The sequence below is a fragment of the Mastigoproctus giganteus genome, chromosome 8 (assembly GCF_048544385.1).
Source record: "Mastigoproctus giganteus isolate SK-2022 chromosome 8, ASM4854438v1, whole genome shotgun sequence".
NCBI lineage: Eukaryota > Metazoa > Arthropoda > Arachnida > Uropygi > Thelyphonidae > Mastigoproctus > Mastigoproctus giganteus.
Genome location: NC_143582.1, coordinates 13,456,983 through 13,478,662, shown reverse-complemented (window position 1 = coordinate 13,478,662; position 21,680 = coordinate 13,456,983). Strand labels below are relative to the sequence as shown.

The 21,680-nt window shown below is 38.6% G+C and overlaps 1 protein-coding gene across 1 annotated transcript in view; it reads right to left on the bottom strand.

Annotated features, from left to right (window-relative positions):
• The window catches only part of LOC150081268 (cilia- and flagella-associated protein 298), a 58,311-nt gene that overhangs the window by 24,381 nt on the left and 12,250 nt on the right, over positions 1 to 21,680 (bottom strand). The window contains exons 3-4 of the mRNA XM_090379007.1: positions 13,018 to 13,188; positions 2,384 to 2,451 (exon numbers count right to left, since the gene is read on the bottom strand). Coding sequence (XP_090235133.1) covers positions 2,384 to 2,451; positions 13,018 to 13,188 — 239 coding nt within the window. The remainder of the gene's footprint in view (positions 1 to 2,383; positions 2,452 to 13,017; positions 13,189 to 21,680) is intronic.

The window sequence follows — 21,680 nt, the reverse complement described above, 5'->3', positions numbered from 1 at the left end:
GTGCTGAAGTGGGATTTACTCAAAGAGGTAACTACCATTAGGGGTAAAGGGAAGGGTTATTGCTTCCATAAAGGCGACTACGATGGACTGAGACAGTATTTAAATTCTATACAGTGGGACCAACTGATGATGTTACCAACAGCAATTCAAAATGGGAAGCATTCAAAGAACTTATCTTGGAAGCTACTAGGCTTTACATACCAACTAAGAAATATTGTTCAAGGTTTAGGCCAAAATGGATGTCAGATGAATTAATGAGGCATATGGCAGAGAAGAAAAATGCATGGGATACTTACAAATTAACACATGACACAGAAGCCTACGATAGATACAAGTTGATATACAACCAAGTTACAAAGGAGGTTAGGCAGGCGAAGGCAGATTACGAGAAATTCTTGGCAAGGGATGCAAAGAAAAACAGCAAAGAGTTCTTTACTTATGTAAACTCTAGAAGGAAGGGGATGAATCAGATTGGTCCACATGATATTGATGGGTCAACTGTTGATGATCCTGCTCAGGTAGTTAACAAACTAAATGAATATTTTGCATCGACATTCACACATGAGGAGTTATTCAGCGAGGGGAATGCCAGAGGTGTATTCAACTCTAGCAGTAAGCTACAGAACCTTGAAATAACTGGGAGTAAAGTGGAGCAGAAATTGTTGAAGATAAACACAAGAAAGGCACCCGAGGTGGATGGGATCTATCCAGTTATATTAAAGGAGGCAGCAAAGGAAGTAAGCAAACCCTTAGCCATAATTTTGAGAGCTTCCTTGGACTCAGGGGAGGTACCAATAGACTGGAAATGTGCAAATGTGACCCCAATTCACAAAGGAGGATCAAAGGCTGACACAAGTAATTATAGACCTGTGAGCTTATCTTCTGTTCCAGGAAAATTAATGGAGGCACTGGTTAAAGAAGCACTGCAGGATCATTTAGACAAGACTTCAGTTATAGCTCAGACACAGCATGGTTTTGTTAAGGGGAAGTCTTGCCTGACCAATTTGATTGGATACTATGATGCAGTCACAAAAGAACTGGATGCAGGGAATAGCTTTGATATTATATACTTGGATCTTAGAAAGGCTTTTGATACTGTTGCAAATGGAAGACTGCTGCACAAATTGGATCAGTGTGGCATTGGAGGCAAATTGCTGCTATGGATAAAGGGGTGGTTGAGAGGGAGAAGTAATCAATGGACACTGCTCATCGTGGACTAATGTTATTAGTGGAGTCCCTCAGGGTTCAGTATTGGGTCCATTATTGTTTTCTGTATTTATAAATGATATTGTATGTATATCAAGCTTAATGTCCAAGTTTGCAGATGATACGAAGGTTGACAGGGTTGTCAAGGACACTACTGACACTATGCTGCTGCAACAGGATCTGGAAAGGTTGAGCAGATGGGCTTGAGAGGTGGCAAATGAAGTTTAACATTGACAAATGTAAAGTACTACACATGGGAAACAGCAACCCCAGAGCAACGTATCAACTCTGTGGTACTACACTGACAGTGGTAGAGAATGAAAGGGACTTGGGGGTGGTTGTGCAGGCAGATATGAAGTTCTCTGAGCAGTGCAGACGGGCTGCAAGAGTAGCTCATGGAGTATTGTCAATGATATACAGGAATTTTTCCAGCAGGGATAAGGAGGTGATTATTCCCTTGTATAAGGCAATGGTCAGGCCACACCTAGAGTTCTGTATACAGTTCTGGAGGCCTCATTTCAAGAAGGATGTAGAGCTGCTGGAACGAGTACAGAGAAGGGCAACAAGATTAGTGAATGGAACAAAGGGGTGCTCTTACGAAGAAAGGCTTAAGTTTTGCAAATTACAGTGTCTGGAGACTAGGCACCAGCGAGGTGATCTGATAGAGGTGTATAAAGCCTTGAATGGTTTGAGAATGCTCAATGCTGATGGGATTCTTCCTCTAGCTCAGAATAATCACCTGAGAGGGCATAAATTCAAATTGAGGAAAGACAGATGTAGGATAGATGTGCGGAAATTTGCCTTTAGCCAGCAGGTGGTTGGTTGGTGGAACAGACTTCCATCCCTTGTCGTGGAGGTTGATAGCCTAAATAAGTTTAAGGCTCAGCTGGACAGGTATTTTGAACGAACAGAAGGGTGAAGTGGAAGTGGGTTTTTTTTTTTTTTTTTTTTGGCTGATGCTGCATAAGCTTGCTTTTTTGCATCAAATGCCTCTACTAATGCTAAAATCTTCCAAAAATTAAAACCAAATAGTTAAATGACACACCCTATATATTATATATAATCATAATATATATGCATCTGTTATTAATAATTTTTACTTGAAAGCACACATAATACTCCATTTAGCATATCTTACCACCTTAATATAATTAAAATACAAAACAGTTTTACTCACTTTGGATACTTTGGCTTTTGCTTCACTAACAGTTTTTTTAATAACTTCAGCCATCTTTTCATTAGGAGCTACATGATAAGAATTTTAAAAAATCAGGTTTATTTTAAAAATGGTTTTTTACTGTTTTATGAAAATATTATAATATACTAAATAGATATTGGTGATACATTAGCATTTCTCTAGTCCCAAAGAAAGGAATCCCTCCCAGGTTATCTTAACAGCTCTCTCTCTCTCTCTCTAACATTTTTCTAATAAAAAATCTTCTGTGATTTCAATATTGCTCATTTCATGCTTCACTTGCTCCTCACCCTGAAGGATCTCTCATCTGTAAATATTGGTGTAAAGTATCTGCCCAATTCATCTGCAACATCAACTGGGTTATCCAAGACTTTCATGCACCCATTATGCAAGGGTTCAATCTATGTGATTGGACCCTTGTGAAAAACTCCTTATTCCTATTTTTTGCTCTGTTGGCCTCCTAATGGTTCCTGTAATGCCAGCCCTGTATTATAACCTAATCATCATTTAGTTTGTAGATGGCAATCAAGTTTAGAATATTGTTGTCCTTAGTAATTTCCCTAACATGCTGAGGCAAATAATAATTATCTATTTTTCAATTTTTCCCCATGGTGAATTACCTTCCCACTTGCTCCAATCAATAAAGGGGAAAAATGAAATCACCCATAATAAGACACTCAACCTTGCTTGCCCATTCCATCTGAATGTAAAGTCTCTTGTCATACTCTTCACAATTTTCTGATCTGAAGATTACTGCCAATCTCTCTCATTATACTTCTGATTCTAGCTAATTTGCTCCTCATAGGTTCTATACTAGCATGCACAATTTTTGTTAGCTCTATTATACCAATGTTAATTTTCCTAATTAGAAGTTTGAATTCACTCATTTCATTGATAATACTCCTGAAATTACTGTAGACACAATTAAGACTAAATGTTTTTGTATTAGAAAGCAAGCTTATAGAGCATCAGCCAAAAAAAAAAAAAACTTTCCATTTCATCCATACATTCACTCCAAAAGTTTGTTCACTTCTTCCTTGAATTTATTTAAGCTTTCAACTTCCACAATGACAGATGGACGTTTGTTCCAGCAATCAACTACTCGCTGGCTAAAGGCAAATTTTCACCCATCTATTTTATAACTGTCTTTCCTTGATTTGAGTTTATGCCCCCTCAGGTTTGTAATGAGCAAGAGGAAGAGGAAGAATCCCACCAGGTTGAGCCTGCTCAAACTATCCAAGGCCTTATACACCTCAATCAGCTCACCATGCACATGCCTAGTCTCCAGATGCTGCAATTTGCAGAACTTAAGCCTTTTTTGTAAGAGCACCCCTTTGTTCAATTCACTAATCTTGTTTCCCTTCTCTGTACTCGTTCCAACAGCTCTACATCCTTCCTAAAATGAGGCCTCCACACCTGTATGCAGTACTCAAGGTGTGGTCTAACCATTGCCTTATACAAGGAGATAATCACCTCCTTATCCCTGCTAGCAAAATTCCTCTATATCATTGACAAGACCCCATGATCTGCTCTGGCAGCCTGTCTAGACTACTCAGAAAACTTTACATCAGACTGTAAGATTACCCCCAGGTCTTTTTCATTCCACTACCCTGAGTGTAGTACCACACAGTTGGTACATTTCTCTGGGATTACTGCTACTCATATGCAGTACTTTGCATTTGTCAATGTTAAACTTCAGTTGCCACCTCTCAACTCACCTGCCTAACTTTTCTAGATCCTGTTGCAGTAGCATAACGTCCTTACTGTCATTAACAATCTTACCAACCTTTGTATTGTCTGCAAACTTGGACTTTGAGCCTGATATACCTTCATCAATATCATTGATAAATACAGAAAACAACAATGGGCCCAACACTGAACCCTAGGGAACTCCACTAATAACATTAGTCCATTGATTGACTCTCTGTCTTCTCCCACTCAACCAACCCTTTATCCATTGCTAGGCTGACCATAATTCCTTGAGACCAAAATGCAACGGGGAACGATGAAAACGGGATGATAAACAAGCTGATGCTTTGAACCAAATTCCAAGTTTTTTTTTCTCAGCATCCTTATGTTTCTGGCTATGTCACTCCTACCTCTATGACTCATGGATGACCATAATTCCTTGAGGCCAAAATGGGACGGGTAAAAGAAACGTTGTTCGGAAAGGGCAGAAAAAAATATTCGACAAAATGTTTTTAGTATTAGAAAGCAAGCTTATACAGCATCAGCCAAAAAAAAAAAAAAAAAAAACCTTTCCATTTCACCCATACATTCACTTCAAAAGTTTGTCCACTTCTTGAATTCGACGTGGAGGGGAATTGCACATCATCAAGGTCACATTGACACACCAAGAATATTTTTCAGATGAACGTATTTTGCGTAACAAATTTTGGTCTTTTAAGATCTTGTCGTAAAACTTATCACACTCCACATTACAATTTTGCTTTATAATTAACATGGCTTTCAAGGTTTCAGCACTTATCTTGGATCTCTCCTTTTACCACATTATGGAAAATATTCTCTCCATTGAAGCTGTACTTCTAGGTAGGCAAAGAACAAATTTCACATTACTACAATCCTGGAAAGCTAGACATTTGTCGATCGATTCGGGCCTGGAGATACTGTGCAAGGCTCAAGGGGTAGAATTTTTTTCAGCCTGGTCTGTGCTTGTTAATAGGAGAGACTGCTTCTACAGGGATGGGATACACTTAAATAGAAAGGATGCAAGAATATTTGCTGATGCTATCGAGGCAGAGTTAGGTGGGTTGAAAAACAGCTAGCTTGGGGGGGATACACGGACTAATAGATTAACAGTAGCCACTGGCAGAGGTGAAACTGATTCTTGCACTGCTTCTATTGAAATGCAATTGAGCAGCAGCCTGGAAAGCAAGGCAATGGGGATTTCCAGGACTGCTGGAAGTTATAGTGGAACAAGTAAATATATGGACTGTGTTAGGGTAACTAAGAGTAGAAACAGGTGCATGTATAATTGCATGTACACCAATGCTAGGAGTATAGTTAATAAATTTGATGAGCTTGAAGTGCTAGTCAAGTCTTCAAAGGCAGATATTGTTGGGATATCAGAGACATGGTGTCACACAGACATAAGCAGTGCAGAATTGGAATTTGGGGAGTACAATGTGTACAGAAAGGATAGACAGGACAGGACAGGACAGGACAAGACAGGACAGGACAGGAAGGGAGGAGGGGTTATGCTGTTAGTTAAGAAACACAAAAAATTTAAGGAAGTGAAACCAATTGATGTTCGTGGACAATACAATGTTGAGTCTGTTTGGTGTGACATAAGCACTGGGAAAGGAAAAATGACAGTAGGTGTGTGTTATAGGACTAATGAATCTGATGAGTATAATGAGCAATTGTGCAGAGAAATAGAGTGGGAGAGTAAATCAGAGTGTCTTATAATGGGGGATTTTAATTTTCTAGAGATTGACTGGAATTTGTGGGTTGGTCACTCACACACTAGCAAGGCTTTTGTGGATTTATTGGATGATTGTTTTCTACATCAGCATGTTTTGGAGGCAACTAGAGGGAGTAATACTCTTTATCTGATTATCAGTAGTGATTCTTCATGCATTAAGAAAAAGGAATCACCCGGTGGCAATGATCACAGTGTGTTGAAGTGGGATTTACTCAAAGAGGTATCTACCATCAGAGGTAAAGGGAAGGGTTTTTGCTTCCTAAAGGTGACTATAGTGTTTAAATTCTATTTAAATACTATAATATTTAAATAATTGTCTCAGATATTTAAATACTTATTTAAATATCTGAGACAGTATTTAAATTCTATACGGTGGGACCAACTGACGATGTTACCAACAGCAAATTCAAAATGGGAAGCATTCAAAGAAATAATCTTGAAAGCTACTAGGCTTTTCATACCAACTAAGAAATATTGTTCAAGGTTTAGGCCTAAATGGATGTCAGATGAACTAATGAGACATGTGGCAGAGAAGAATAATGCATGGGATACATATAAATGAAAAAGTGACACAGAAGCCTATGATAGATATAAGCTGGTCTGTAACCAAGTCACAACGGAGGTTAGGCAGGCAAAGGCAGATTACGAGAAAACCTTTTTACAAAGGATGCAAATAAAAACGGCACAGAGTTCTTTACTTATGTAAACTCTAGAAGGAAGTGGATGAATCAGATTGGTCCACTTGTTATCAATGGTTCAACTGTTGATGATCCTGCTCAGGTAGCTAACAAACTAAATGAATATTTTGCATCGACGTTCACACATGAGGAGTTATTCAGCGAGGGGAATGCCAGAGGTGTAATCAACTCTGGCAGTAAGCAAGATAATCTTGTAATAACTGAGAGTAAAGTGGAGGAAAAATTGTTGAAGATAAACACAAGAAAGGCACCTGGGGTGCATGGAATCTATCGTTATATTAAAGGAGGCAGCAAAGGAAGTAAGCAAACCCTTAGCCATAATTATGAGAGCTTCCTTGGACTCAGCAGAGGTATCCATGGACTGGAAATGTGCAAATGTGAACCCAATCTACAAAGGAGGATCAAAGGTAGACACAGGTAATTTCAGACCTGTTAGTTTAACTTCTGTTCCAGGGAAATTAATGGAGGCACTGGTTAAAGTACCATTGCAGGATCACCTAGACAAGACTTCAGTTATAGCTTGGATACAGCATGGGTTTGTTAAGGGAAAGCCTTGTCTGACCAATTTGATTGGATACTATGATGTAGTCACAAAGGAACTGGATGCAAAGAATAATTTTGATATCATATATTTGGATCTTAGAAAGGCTTCTGATACTGTGGCACATGGAAGACTGCTGCACAAATTGGATCAGTGTGGCATTGGAGGCAAACTGCTGCTATGGATAAAGGGATGGTTGAGTGGGAGAAGACAGAGAGTGGTAATCAATGGACACTGCTCTTCGTGGACTAACGTTATTAGTGGAGTCCGCCAGGTTTCAGTGTTGGGTCCATTGCTGTTTTCTGTATTTATAAATGATATTGACGATGGTATATCAAGCTTAATGTCCAAGTTTGCAGATGATATGAAGGTTGGCAGGGTTGTTAAGGACACTACTGACGCTATGCTGCTGCAACAGAATCTAGAAAAGTTGAGTAGATGGGCTGAGAGGTGGTAACTGAAGTTTAACATTGACAAATGTAAAGTACTGCATATGGGAAGCAGTAACCCCAGAGTAACGTATCAACTGTGTGGTACTATACTGACAGAGGTAGAGAGTGAAAAGGACCTGGGGGTAATTGTGCAGGCAGATATGAAATTTTCTGAGCAGTGCAGATGGTCTGCAAGAGTACCCCATGGTGTGTTGTCAATGATATACAGGAATTTTTCTAGTAGGGATAAGGAGGTGATTATCCCCTTGTATAAGGCAATGGTCAGGCCACACTTTGAGTACTGTATACCGGTCTGGAGGCCTCATTTTAAGAAGGATGTAGATTACATTGTCTTGAGACTAGGCACCTGCGAGGTGATTTGATTGAGGTGCATAAAGCCTTGAATGGTTTCAGCATGCTCAATGCTGATGGGATTCTTCCTCTTGCTCAGAATAATCATCTGGGAGGGCATAAATTCAAATTGAGGAAAGACAGTTGTAGGATAGATGTGTGGAAGTTTTCCTTTAGTCAGCAGATGGTTGATTAGTGGAATAAACTTCCATATGTTGTTGTAGAAGTGGATAGCTTAAACAGATTCAAGGCAGAACTAGATAAACATTTGGAGCGGGTGGATGAGTGAAATGAGAAGGGGGTGTGTGTGTTTTTTTTTTTTTTTTTTTTTTTTTTTTGGCTGATGCTATATAAGCTTGTTTTTTTTGCATCATATACCCTTGCTAATGCTAATTTTTCACATTTTTCAGAAATTATTTGAACCCATTTATCAGATACAGAAATGTTTTCTTCATTCCATATGTCCAACTATTGCTTTTATAAATGCCCACTGATCAAATGTGCAAGTTTTGTCTGCTCTTGTTTGTGTAACAAGCTCCTCGTTGAAACTGTCCTGTATTTCTTTATATTCAGGTACCTTTCTCAGTGATACCCATTTAAATTTTTCAGTATTTCCCAAGCTGCATTTCCACTTGTTTACATATTCTAAGCTGGTTTCATAAAAGTTCTTAACTACTTCAAAAAACTTGACCTCACTAATTTCACCTCCATCTATTAACATTTTTAGTTTATTTTTAACATCTGTTTTTATAAAAAGTTTGTTTTTTCTGGCTTCTAATATGTTTGTAAGATTTTCAATATTCATAGCTACTTCTGTAGCTGAAATATTATCTTTTTCAAAAAAACTAATATATGTTTGGAATGTTGAAACTTGATCTCTTGCAAATGACAACCATAATTTCAAACAGGGATCTTCAAATAATTTTTTCAACAGGACATTTCTCCTGAGAAAGAAAATATGAACGAAGTCCACCAAACATGCTTAAAATTCTGTCAATTGATGGTCCTATGGACAAAAATCTTGTATTTCCATGTTCCAATAATTTTGAATAATTGTCTCCTGCAAATTCACAAAAGTTTTTAAGTTCTTTGACTCTAACTGTGTATATAAAAAAAGTATTTGTATATGTTAACTGCAAAACAATCAATATCGATCGGTAGATAGTCAACAGCACACTGGAGACAATTATGAATACTATATGCACCACAACCAGTAATTTATAACTTGCTGGCTAAAATAAAACTTCCTGCAATCCAGTCTAAACAACTCCCCCCATAACTTGAAATTATGGCCCCTAGTTCTAGAATCATTTATAACCATGAAAATTTTGTCCTTATTCATTTTGCTTATGCCTCTCAGAGCCTTAAACACCTCAATCAAGTCTCCTCTAAAGTGCCTAGTTTCCAAGCTCTGCAACCCACACATTCAAAGTCTTTCCTCATATGAACGCCTTTTTGCCGATCTCACCAGGAGAGTTACCGTTCTGTGGACTCTTTCAAGAAGCACAATATCTTTCTTTAGGTGCGGTCTCCATACCTGAACACAGTACAGTCGGTCCTCTTATAGTACGATAGTTGTGTTCCTATAAACCCTCGTGCAATGCAAAATCATGCAATATAAACAACAGGCCCTATGGGAAAAGTAGGGTTAGGTGCTGACCACCCAAGATTGAACACATGTAACCAAAACATTACCAAACACAATAAATAATCGGGTAATTTTAATCGTTATAAAATACTTACGTATTTTAACGATTAAAATGCGTAATAAAAAATAATATTATAATTTTTTATAATATTTTTTATTATTATATTATATTTTATTATAATATAATAAATAATAAAAAATACGTAAGTAATTTTTACGAATAAAATATTTCCGTATTTTATTACGACTATTACTACGTAATAAAATATTGCTACTGCTTTTGCTTCTATCGTAAGCAAACTTGTTTTTTGTTTGATTTTCTATCCAAACAGATGATAGCCGTTCCATCTCTTCCAGTTCTTTGTGTCTTAATCTAATGGATTTTAATTACACTTTGAGTTGTTCCTGCTATGAAAGTTGTTTCTATTTTCTCTGCATTCTTTGTAATTCTCGGCATTGCCTCATTTAGGTCTGTAGTGCAATATCACTTGGTCTTTCATTTCGCTCAAAGCGTTTCACAATTTCATATTTTTTCTCTGTCGACAGAGGCGGACTGGCCATAAGCCTTACCAGGGAAACCCCGGTGGGCCGGAGGCCGGTGTGATTTTGGCCATAAACCATATTATGAGGCCACAATAAATTTTCCCGGGTAAGAATTCTTGACCCAGTCCGCCTCTGTTTATCGATAATTGCTTTTCTTTTTCTCTCTGAATCTGCAGTGTCTTCACCAGGACGCTTCCTTTTCACACCTTTTAATTAAGAATTTTACTCATTTTTAGGGAATAAAGCACAATTACAAAACGAGGAGGCACGCTTGATACACATAAACAAAGCTGCGCGCGTGTAGCAACTGAATAAACAACACCATAAAGGCAGAGATACACTATTAACACCTCACATTTCTAGGGGTTACTACCATAAAACAATAAAAACAATTTCCAGTTGCGTTTCTGCTAGTGGAATCTGTTATAAACTGGTACTAAACTTGATCTAATTGCATTTGCGATTATACCGATAGCTGGAATTGTGTTGGTTTTTACGTTATTATGGTGAAATGTGTTTCCCCTTCACTGATATAAAAAACACAAATACATTTTCAGAATCTTCTCTTCATTCCTATCGTGTTGCGTTCGGTTGGGGTGATTCTGCGTTCAACTGCCATTTCTTGTAAACACAAAGGCGAATCGTGCATAAGCGAATTCGGTTCGTGTTATATAAGATATCGTTCCCCTATTTATAAATCGTGTATGATCGAATTCGTGTAGTGTAAACACGTGTTATACGAGGACTGACTGTATTTAAAGTGTGGTCTAACAATAGCCTTATATAATGGGATTATGATGTCCTTATCTCTACTAGCAATTGTTTGATAAATCATCGATAGGACACCATGGGCCTTCCTTGCAACCTGTCTACAGTGCTCAGAGAACTTCATGTCTGACCATATCATTTCCTCCACTACCAGCTTTAGTTCCACTCCGCCAAGTGCATAAGTTATTTTGGGGTTACTGTTCCCCAGGTGCAATACATTACACTTTGCTGGATTAAAGCATAGCTCCCATTTTTCTGACCGTCCCTGAAGTATATCTAGGTCATTCTGAAGAAGCTCTGCTTGGCAGCGATCATTAACTACTCTACCAATCTTTACATCATCTGCAAATTTAGACATCTCACCCTCTATCCCTTCATCTATGTCATTTATGAAAATCAAAAATAACAGTGGTCCTAATACTGATCATTAGGGAACCTCACTTTTTACAACAACCCAATCTGAGGAATAATCATTTATCGCAACCCTCTGCCTCCTGCCCTGAAGCCATCCAGCTATCCATCTAAGGTTTGATTGATTTGGTAGTTGTTGGCGCATCGGCTTCTGTGGCCATATTGCACCTCCCAAGGTTTTTTTGCAGTACTTTGATCCAAGCCCGAGGCGGGAATCAAACCCGCGACCTTTGGGTTGCCGAGCAGGTACTTTACCCACTCGGCTAGCCCGGTCGGCCCCCATCTAAGGATTTTTCCCTATGATTCCAAACTGTTCCAGCTTACAAAGTAACTGCTCGCGTGGGACTGAGTCAAATGCTTTGCTGAAATCCAAATAAACAATGTCGAAATTATTCCCAAAGTCCAGCTCTTGAGTGACCCTGTCAAAAATAGCTAACCAGATTAGTTAAACATGAGGTGTATAAAGCCTTGAATGGTTTTAGCATGCTCAATACCGATGGGATTCTTTCTCTTGCTCAGAATAATCACCTGAGAGGGCATAAATTCAAATTGAGGAAAGACAGATGTAGGATAGATTTGTGGAAATTTGCCTTTAGCCAGCGGGTAGTTGGTTGGTGGAACAGACTCCATCCCTTGTTGTGGGATGGAAGTCTGTGGAAGTTGATAGTCTAAATAAATTTAAGGCTCAGCTGGACAGTTATTTCGAATGAACGGAGGGGTGAAATGGGAGTGGGTTTTTTTTTTTTTTTTTTTTTGGCTGATGCTGCATAAGCTTGTTTTCTTGCATCATATGCCTCTACTAATGCTAATGATTTTCCCTTTACAAAACCATGCTGAGTATCCTTAAGAATTCCATTTATATCTAAATGATCCTGAATTCCAACTTCGATCATTGTCTCAATGATTTTCCCTACTACTGAAGTTAGACTAACCTGCTGGTAATTTCCTACTTCACTCTTAGAACCACCCTTATGTATTGGAGATACATTGGCACTTTTCCAATCCAACGGAATCACTCCCCGAGTCAGGTGATGCTCACATAATTAGCCTCAATGGTTCAATGCACTCACTTGCTGCCTCCCTTGAAAGATTATATGGTATATGCCATCAACCCCAGGAGCCTTACTGGCCTGTAGGCTCAAAATTTTTTTCATTAAATAAACATGAGAAATAAACATAAATTTACACAGAATAGCATTAGTTACTGATTGATGATATTTGGGAAAATAAAATTAAGAACATAACAGCATTCTAATAAAACTGCCCAAATATATATAAAAATATATTAAATGACAGATTGGAGAGGGCATGGCTTCCTAAACTAGCCCCAGGGGCTCACATCTAGTGAGTATAGGCTTGGCAAACCCAGGGTCCTGAGCTGGAAATCATCATTCTTCTCTTTCTTGGTGATTCCCTTTCCCTTCTACTTTTGACTCTCTCTCTCTTAGGGTAACTCGGGAATTTTTTTTGGCTGGTGCAGCATAAGCCTCAGGCTTCCTTGCACCATATAGCTAATAATAATAATAATAATAATAATAATAATAATAATAATTCCATATGCAGGTACTAAGAAATTTCTAATCAACGATGGAATCTGAACCAAGTGGCAAGTGATATATGTTCTGTCCCATCACTGCAGTGCAAAGATCATTGTCTCAATAACTGCCTTATTGTTTCTTGACTTGTTAACAGTCACTTATTATATTCTGATTAAGGACTGTCAAATGGATGCATACAAAAAAAATACCTAAATATATAAAATATAATACATAGAACTCACCTTTTCCACATCTTCTTCCAATGGGATCTTTCTTTTCAACATATCCACCACCACTTGGAATGCACTTTTCTGCCCATTCGTCTTTCAGTTTTAATTCTGAAACTTGTTCTTCTGTTAATCCTTGCATGTTAGGAGGAGTCAAAACACCATGTTTGGCTAATTCTTCCATTTCTGAAATTAAATGCACATGAATTTAGGCCCTGGATGGATCACTGATACTACAATATAATTTTTTAAAATATTTATTTCTGTACTGAATGAAAGAAGGAATAATATTTTATGATTTGTACTGATCCCTTTCTTTTAAATTAACAAGGAAAAACATTAAAGGATCTGTTATTAGTAGGTTTATGTGCTGCCACCTCTGCCAACTAGTCAGAGATTCTAAAGGGAAGGAACATTAATGAGCTGTCATTTCTAACAATTATTTGAAAGATTTAAGTACAAGATCCATAAGCAGGCAGCAACCACAGTTAATTAATTTGGATATATTCATAAAAATAACTATTGAGAGAGAGAGAGAGAGAGAGAGAGAGAGAGAGAGAGAGAGAGAGAGAGAGAGAGAGATTTATAATTTCTCTGATGTTCAAGGTACATTCATTGTGTAAAGTGATATAATTTATTCTACTGTATTGTTTCTATTCTATTATTTTATTCTAAAGAGCAAACATTAAATTTAAATTAAATTTAAAATTTAATGCCAGGCAATCAGGAAAGACCAAAAAACAGTGGTAATATAATTTTTAGCTAGATAAATAGTCCCCACCAAACCTTCATTTTTCCTCTGAAAGCACTGGCTCAGTGTTGTTGCTCAGCCAATGAATGAATGAATTTCAGAGGAAAGCATTGGCTGAGAAAGTTAGCATTTAGCATTAGCATTAGTAGAGGCATATGATGCAAGAAAGCAAGCTTATTCAGCATCAGCCAAAAAAAAAAAAAAAAAAAAACCTCTCCCATTTCACCCCTCCGTTCGGTCGAAATACCTGTCCAGTTGAGCTTTAAATTTGTTTAGGCTATCAACTTCAACAACAAGTGATGGAAGTCGGTTCCACCAACCAACCACCCGCTGGCCAAAGGCAAATTTCCGCACATCTATCCGACATCTGTCCTTCCTCAATTTGAATTTATGCCCTCTGAGGTGATTATTCTGAGAAAGATGAAGAATCCCATTGGCATTGAGCATGCTCAAACCATTCAAAGCCTTATACACCTCTATCAGATCACCTCGCCGGTGCCTAGTCTCCAGACTCTGTAATTTGCAAAACTTAAGCCTTTCTTCGTAAGAGCAACCCTTTGTTCCATTTACTAATCTTGTTGCCCTTCTCTGTACCCGTTCCAGCAGCTCTACATCCTTCTTGAAATGAGGCCTCCAGACCTGTATACAGTACTCAAGATGTGGCCTAACCATTGCCTTATACAAGGGAATAATCACCTCCTTATCCCTGCTAGAAAAATTCCTGTATATCATTGACAAGACACCATGAGCTACTCTTGCAGCTCGTCTGCACTGCTCAGAGAACTTCATATCTGCCTGCACAATTACCCCCAGGTCCTTTTCATTCTCCACCACTGTCAGTGTAGTACCGCAGAGTTGATACATTGCTCTGGGGTTACTGTTACCCATATGTAGTACTTTACATTTGTCAATGTTAAACTTCATTTGCCACCTCTCAGCCCATCTGTTCAACCTTTCCAGATCCTGTTGCAGCAGCATAGCGTCAGTAGTGTCCTTAACGACCCTGCCAACCTTTGTATCATCTGCAAACTTAGACATTAAACTTGATATCCCATCATCAATATCATTCATAAACACCGAAAACAACAATGGACCCAACACTGAACCTTGAGGAACTCCACTAATAACATTAGTCCACGTTGAGCAGTGTCCATTGATTACCACTCTCTGTCTTCTGCCACTCAACCATCCCCTTATCCATAGCAGCAATTTGCCTCCAATGCCACACTGCTCCAATTTGTGCAGCAGTCTTCCATGTGCAACAGTATCAAAAGCCTTTCTGAGATCCAAATATATAATATCAAAGTTATTCCCTGCATCCAGTTCTTTTGTGACTACATCATAGTATCCAATCAAATTGGTCAGGCAAGACCTGCCCTTAACAAAACCATGCTGCGTCTGAGCTATAACTGAATTCTTGTCTAGATGATCCTGCAGTGCTTCTTTAACCAGTGCCTCCATTAATTTACCTGGAACAGAAGTTAAACTAACAGGTCTATAATTACTTGTGTCAGCCTTTGATCCTCCTTTGTGAATTGGGGTTACATTTGCACATCTCCAGTCTATGGGTACCTCCCCTGAGTCCAAAGAAGTTCTCATAATTATGGCTAGGGGTTTGCATACTTCCTTTGCTGCCTCCTTTAATATAACTGGATAGATCCCATCCACCCCAGGTGCCTTTTTTATGTTTATCCTCAACAATCTCTCCTCCACTTTCCTCTCGGTTATTACAAAATCATCCAGCTCACTGCCAATGTTTACTTTACCTACATCATTCTCCTTCCTGAATAACTCCTCATGCGTGAATGTAGATGCAAAATACTCGTTTAGATTGTTAGCCACCTGAGCAGGATCCTCAACTGTTGAACCATCAATATCCAGTGGACAAATCTGATTCATCCCTTTCCTTCTCGAGTTCAAGTATGTAAAGAACTCCTTTCTGTTTTTCTTTGCATCCTTTGCCAAGGATTTTTCGTAGTCTGCCTTTGCCTGCCTAATCTCCTTTGTGACTTGGTTACAGACCAACTTATATCTATCATAGGCTTCCATGTCACCCATTAATTTGTATGTATCCCATGCATTTTTCTTCTCTGCCACATGTCTCATTAGTCCATCTGACAACCATTTAGGCCTAAACCTTGAACAATATTTCTTAGTTGGTATGTAAAGCCTGGTAGCCACCAAGATTAGTTCCTTGAATGCTTCCCATTTTGAGTTTGCTGTTGGTAACATCATCAGTTGGTCCCACTGTATAGAATTTAAATACTGTCTCAGACCATCATAGTCGCCTTTACGAAAACAAAAGCCCTTCCCTTTACCTCTGATGGTAGTTACCTCCTTGAGTAAATCCCACTTCAACACACTGTGATCACTGCCACCTAGTGGTTCATTTATCTGCAGGTTCTTAATGCATGAAGAATCACTACTGATAATCAGATCAAGAGTATTGCTCCCTCTTGTTGCCTCACGAACATGCTGATGTAGAAAACAATCATCCAATAAATCCACAAAAGCCTTGCTAGTGTGCGAGTGACCAACTCACAAATTCCAGTCAATATCTGGGAAATTAAAATCCCCCATTATAAGACTCTCTGATTTACTGGCCCACTCTATTTCCCTGTACAATATCTTATTATACTCATCAGAGTCATTAGGCCTATAGCACACTCCTACTCTCAATTTTGATTTCCCTATGCTTATGTCACACCAAACTGACTCGACACTGCCCTGTCCATCGATGTCAACTGGCTTCACTTCCTTTGACTTTATGTGTTTCTTAATTAATATCATAACCCCTCCTCCCCTCCTGTCCTGTCTATCCTTTCTATATACATTGTATATAGAAAGGATACATAAGTTAATAAATATATAAATTAACTGTTGATAAACTATCAGACAATGAATAGATTCCACCATTTTAAAATCTCTGACCTGAAAAATGACTGGAAGGAGGGGGGGGATAGTTTTTTTTTTTTTTTTTTATGTGAACGACAAACACGAGAGGTATTAGAACCTATAGTACTTAGTACCATGCTTGGGTTGGAGGTTGAGAAGATGAAAGAAGATATTTGTTGACATTGGACTTGAACTTCTGTAGATTGTAATTTTCAGGAAATATGTATGAAGGAAGGTTGTTCCAGAAAACGGCAGTTGAATGAATAAACGAGGAAGATGAAAAGTTGGTTCTGTGGATTTGAAGTTGAACAGCAAATGGATGTTGGCTGGTGGCGGCACGTGTTCGGACTGTTTTGAAAGAGAGAGTGGGAATTATAGAAGCCAATTCAGAAGAACAGTGCCCATGGAAGTATCTGTAGAAGAGGCATGCAGCAGAAACAGTGCGTCTATGAGAAAGTGAGTGGAGAGACTCTGTTAGAGATGAATCATTAATTAACCTAACTGCCCTCTTCTGAATGGAATCAAGAAGCCTGAGAGAGGTTTTGGGGGCACCACCCCAGATGTGGGAACAATATTCCATGGCAGGGCGGATTTGCGATTTATACAGAGTGAGCAGCTGTTTGGAAGAAAAGTAACGGCGAGAGCGAAAGAGAAAACCAAGTTTTTTAGATGCAGAGGAAGCAATATTTGTAATGTGCTTGTGCCAAGAGAGATTAGAAGTCAGGGTAATCCCCAAAAGAGATATATCATTTTGCCTAGAAATCGGAGTGTCACTAAACATAAGCATAGGAGCAGAAGAATCCTTTTTGCGAGATATAAGACAAGACTGAGTTTTAGAAGGGTTGAAATCAACTAAGTTGTCTTTGCCCCACTGGAGAATTATCTGAAGATCGGCATTTAAAGAATTGGTAGCAGATTTTCGCGAAGTTGAAGCTGATTGAGCAGGACAAGGTTTCTCAAAATGGAAAGTTGAATGCAATGTGCTATCATCGGCAAAACTATGGATAGGATTTCCAGTCAATGGAAGAAGGTCATTGATATACAAGAGGAAAAGAGTGGGGGAAAGAACTGAACCTTGGGGGACACCGGCATTAGTGGAGAAGTTAGAAGACAGAGAGCCATCTACCATCACCCTCAGTGAGCGATCAGAGAGAAAACTGGATACCCAATTACTAAAAACAGTTGGCAAACGATAAGATGGAAGCTTGTTTAGAAGACCTTTATGCCAAACATGATTCAAAGCCTTTGAGATGTCAAGAGCAACTACTTGTGTTTCACCGAACCTTTCCATTGAATTAGTCCATAAATGGGTAACATAAGCCAGAACATCACCAGTGGATCGACACTGACGGAATCCACACTGGCAATCATTGATCAGACGGAAAGTTTTTAGGTAGTTTAAGAGTTGGCGGTTAATTGATTTCTCCATTACTTTAGAAAGAGTAGAAGTAATTGCAATGGGACGATAATTGGATGGGAGGGATTTGTCACCCTTTTTAGGAACTGGCTAGATATGAACAAATTTCCAAGCAGAAGGAAAAACACCTTTGGAATAAGAAAGTGAAAAAAGGTGGCAAAGAATAGGAGTAAGTTCAGGAGCACAGGTTTTGAAAACAAGTGGAGAAATACCATCAGGACCTGGAGCTTTCTTAGCATCAAGATTCATCAAAATCCTTCTGATATCCTTTTGGCGGAAGACCACAGGAGGCATTGAATGGAGCGTGTTGGGAATGGTGGGAGGTGTTTTACCAAGATCATTAATACATGAGCTGGAAGAAAAATAGGATGCTAGTAGGTCAGCTTTATCCTTGGCTGAAGTGACAATAGAACCATCTGGTTTGGACAGAGTTGGGAGCAGAGATGGGCAAAAGTTGCGGCCAACAGCTTTGGCAAGAGATCAGAATGCTCGGCTACCATTAGGGCAAGATGCAAGTTTTCTACTCTTAGCCTGTTCAAACTCTAGTTTGGACTGATTAATAACTGCTTTACAATTGTTGCGAGCTTTGGTGTAGGCAGAAAATGAAACTGAAGAATTAGAAACAAGCCAATTATGATATGCAACATTCTTCTCTTGGACAGCCTTAGCACATTTATTGGAAAACCAAGGTTTAGATAAAGGACGAGATTTTAAAGTGGAGTGTGGGATAAAGGATTCCATTCCTGGAAGAATAATTTCACTGACACGATCTGAGCAAACGTTGACATCAGAAGTTTTGAAACAGTAATCCGACCAAGGAAAAGAAGAAAAGAAGTCTCGCAGGTCAACCCATTTTGCATTCTTGTAATGCCAAACAACACGAGGTTGGGAATAGCCATGAGATAAAGGCTCCATTGGAGAAGAGACAATCACCAAGTTGTGATCTGAAGTGCCTAAAGGACCTCTCACTTCGACCGTGTACTTAGAAGGGTTGTTTGTGAGAAAAAGATCAAGTGTATTGGCTGTATGATTAGGACTGTCTGGTATTCTTGTAGGTAAATGAACAATCTGTGCTAGGTCATTAGTAATTGCAAAAGCCTCAGCATCTCGACCAGCTGGGTCGGTGTGACTAGAAAACGGAAGCCAGCTGGAGTTGTGAACATTAAAATCACCAAGGAAAATTACCTCACTGTTAGGATAGTTGGACTGGAGAAAGTCAAGTTTCAAAGAGAGGAAGTCAAAGAGCTTCAAGTGATTAGTGGAGTTGGGAGAACGGTAGGGACAACAGATGAATTTGACACAATGAGGTAGAGAGATTTTAAGCCAGAGAAGATCAAAGAGAGAAGATTCCAAATTGCCAAGTCTCTGACAGGGAATATCAGAACGGAAATATGCACAAGTACCACCTTTGAGGCGAAAGGAATCATACAGCGAATAATTTGGGCATCTGAGATGAGCAGAAGTTGAATCAACCGATAACTGAGATTCTGTCAGAAAAAGTACATGGGGATTGGCGGACTGAAAGTGGAAATGGACATCGTTGAGATTAGAATTGAGACCACGTATATTTGTGAAATGAATTAGGAAGTCCTTGGGAGGTTTAGATCTTTTCGCAGATAAGCTTGCTCTATTAGTTTGACAATTCATGGTGTATTCAATAGTAAGAAAAAGTGGGTGGGACATGCTGTATGAAGTAATGAAATTTTTGGATATGGCGTACATGTGGTAAGAATATACCCAGATCCTTGACATAACGTGGCCTCGACAATGCTCCCCGCATACACACTACTCGGACTCCCTCCAGTCACTATCTGGCAGAGTAGAGGTAGCAAGATTATACACTAGCTGATCTGGAAGCCTCCTAGAGAGTTATGAATAGGTTCGGTCTGGTGTACTAACTAGCGGCCGGCCTGCGAACACCGTTTTAGAACTGTACCCTCGAAATGTAAGGAATATTGGATCTCGTCACGAAGTTCATCATAACCTCAAAAGTCATCAATCATACTGCATGATGGAAGAGATACGGAAGGGTTGACCGGAACTTAGCTCTAGAGACTAAACATGGGTTCCACCACTTCAAGCCTCCAATAAGCAAAGTGGTGGTATTTCACCGGTTGATGAGAGTCATCTACCACCTAGTACTGCCTGGTAACATAGAGGGGTGGCGTTCCTCCATGTGGTGTGGGTGCCACACCTCGACCCCTGCTTACGTTGGTTCACACCTGGGTGGTCACCCACCATGTAATTGTGCTTGGAGGTTATACCCAGGATTACTAACAGTCCCACCATCGTGAAGGTGCAAGCAGAGGATTTGGCTGTCACAGACCGTCCGGACTTTGCCAAAATTGGGTCCACTTGACTTGAGTGTCACCCGAATATCAGTTCCATCAACGTTTTAGACTCCCAGGTAGCAAGTACAGCTTGTCTTGCATATCTGAGAGAATGTCTGTGACAACCTCAAGGACCAATGAAGTAGTGAAGGTTATCCTGAAATTTTTTCATGAAAAATACAGATTTTTAAGATTACTTTATAACTAAACAAATTAATTTGCTAAATATTATTAAAGAAAAAATAACTATTATAAGGCCTTCTGTGATAAATATTTAATTGTATATATTTCCAATTTCCCGTTTTAGAAATTATCAATGGAACAGTTGTAAACATTATGATGCAAGCACTAAATAGTTCTCAGTTAACACACATTCTAAAAAAAAAGGCATATAATAATATACAATAATATCACATTTGCCTCAAAATAGAATGGATTTTTTTCCTCATACCATTCTACAGCCTGGAGAAATGACAACAAAACCTGAACCTAAACAGGGCACACTTAAACTTGACTTCATATCAAACCCAAGATGTGGCAACTTTAAACAAGAAGGATGCAAATAACTGCTATATAGCACTACTTCATAACGTTCTAGCAACTTCAGTAACTATATGTATTTGTTTTGAGTTTAATGAACAATTAGATTTAGCAAATAGATCTCCACACAGCGAGTTAAACTGAGGGTTTATTACATATCAAATAATGCACAATGAAATTGTCTTCCAGTTAGAAAAATCTATAAGTGCATCTCCACTAAATAAAAATGTATACTTAACTCCTGAGAACTATAAGAAATGAAATTCTCAGAAGTCTATGATGTATTTTTAAAGATTACATATCGTATAGACAATAATAAGAAAAATATATGAAAATGATTAATGTGAAACAACATTGACTAGCATGTGTGTGTTCAGTCTGCTGCTATGCAAATAATTTTCAGTTTATAATTATTGGTTTAAAGAGAAATGGAAAATAAAAACATTATTTAAACCTCCAGCTAGTGTGCTTAATTTAAATCCATCAATAAGTATTGGTGAATTTTATACAGCAATCAAATTAATGAATGATGGCGGAATTTTCGTTACAGAGAATTGCAGAACTCAGGGGCATAAATTAAAATTACAGTGGAAGAGGTTTAGACTAGATTGTAGTTTACATTTAGCCAGTGAGTCATTCATTGCTGAAATAAGTTGCCTTTGCAGGTAGGTGAGGCTGACAGTTTTTGAATAAATTCAAAGGTCAATTGAAGAGTTATCTCTATGTGAGGAGGGAATAAAATAAT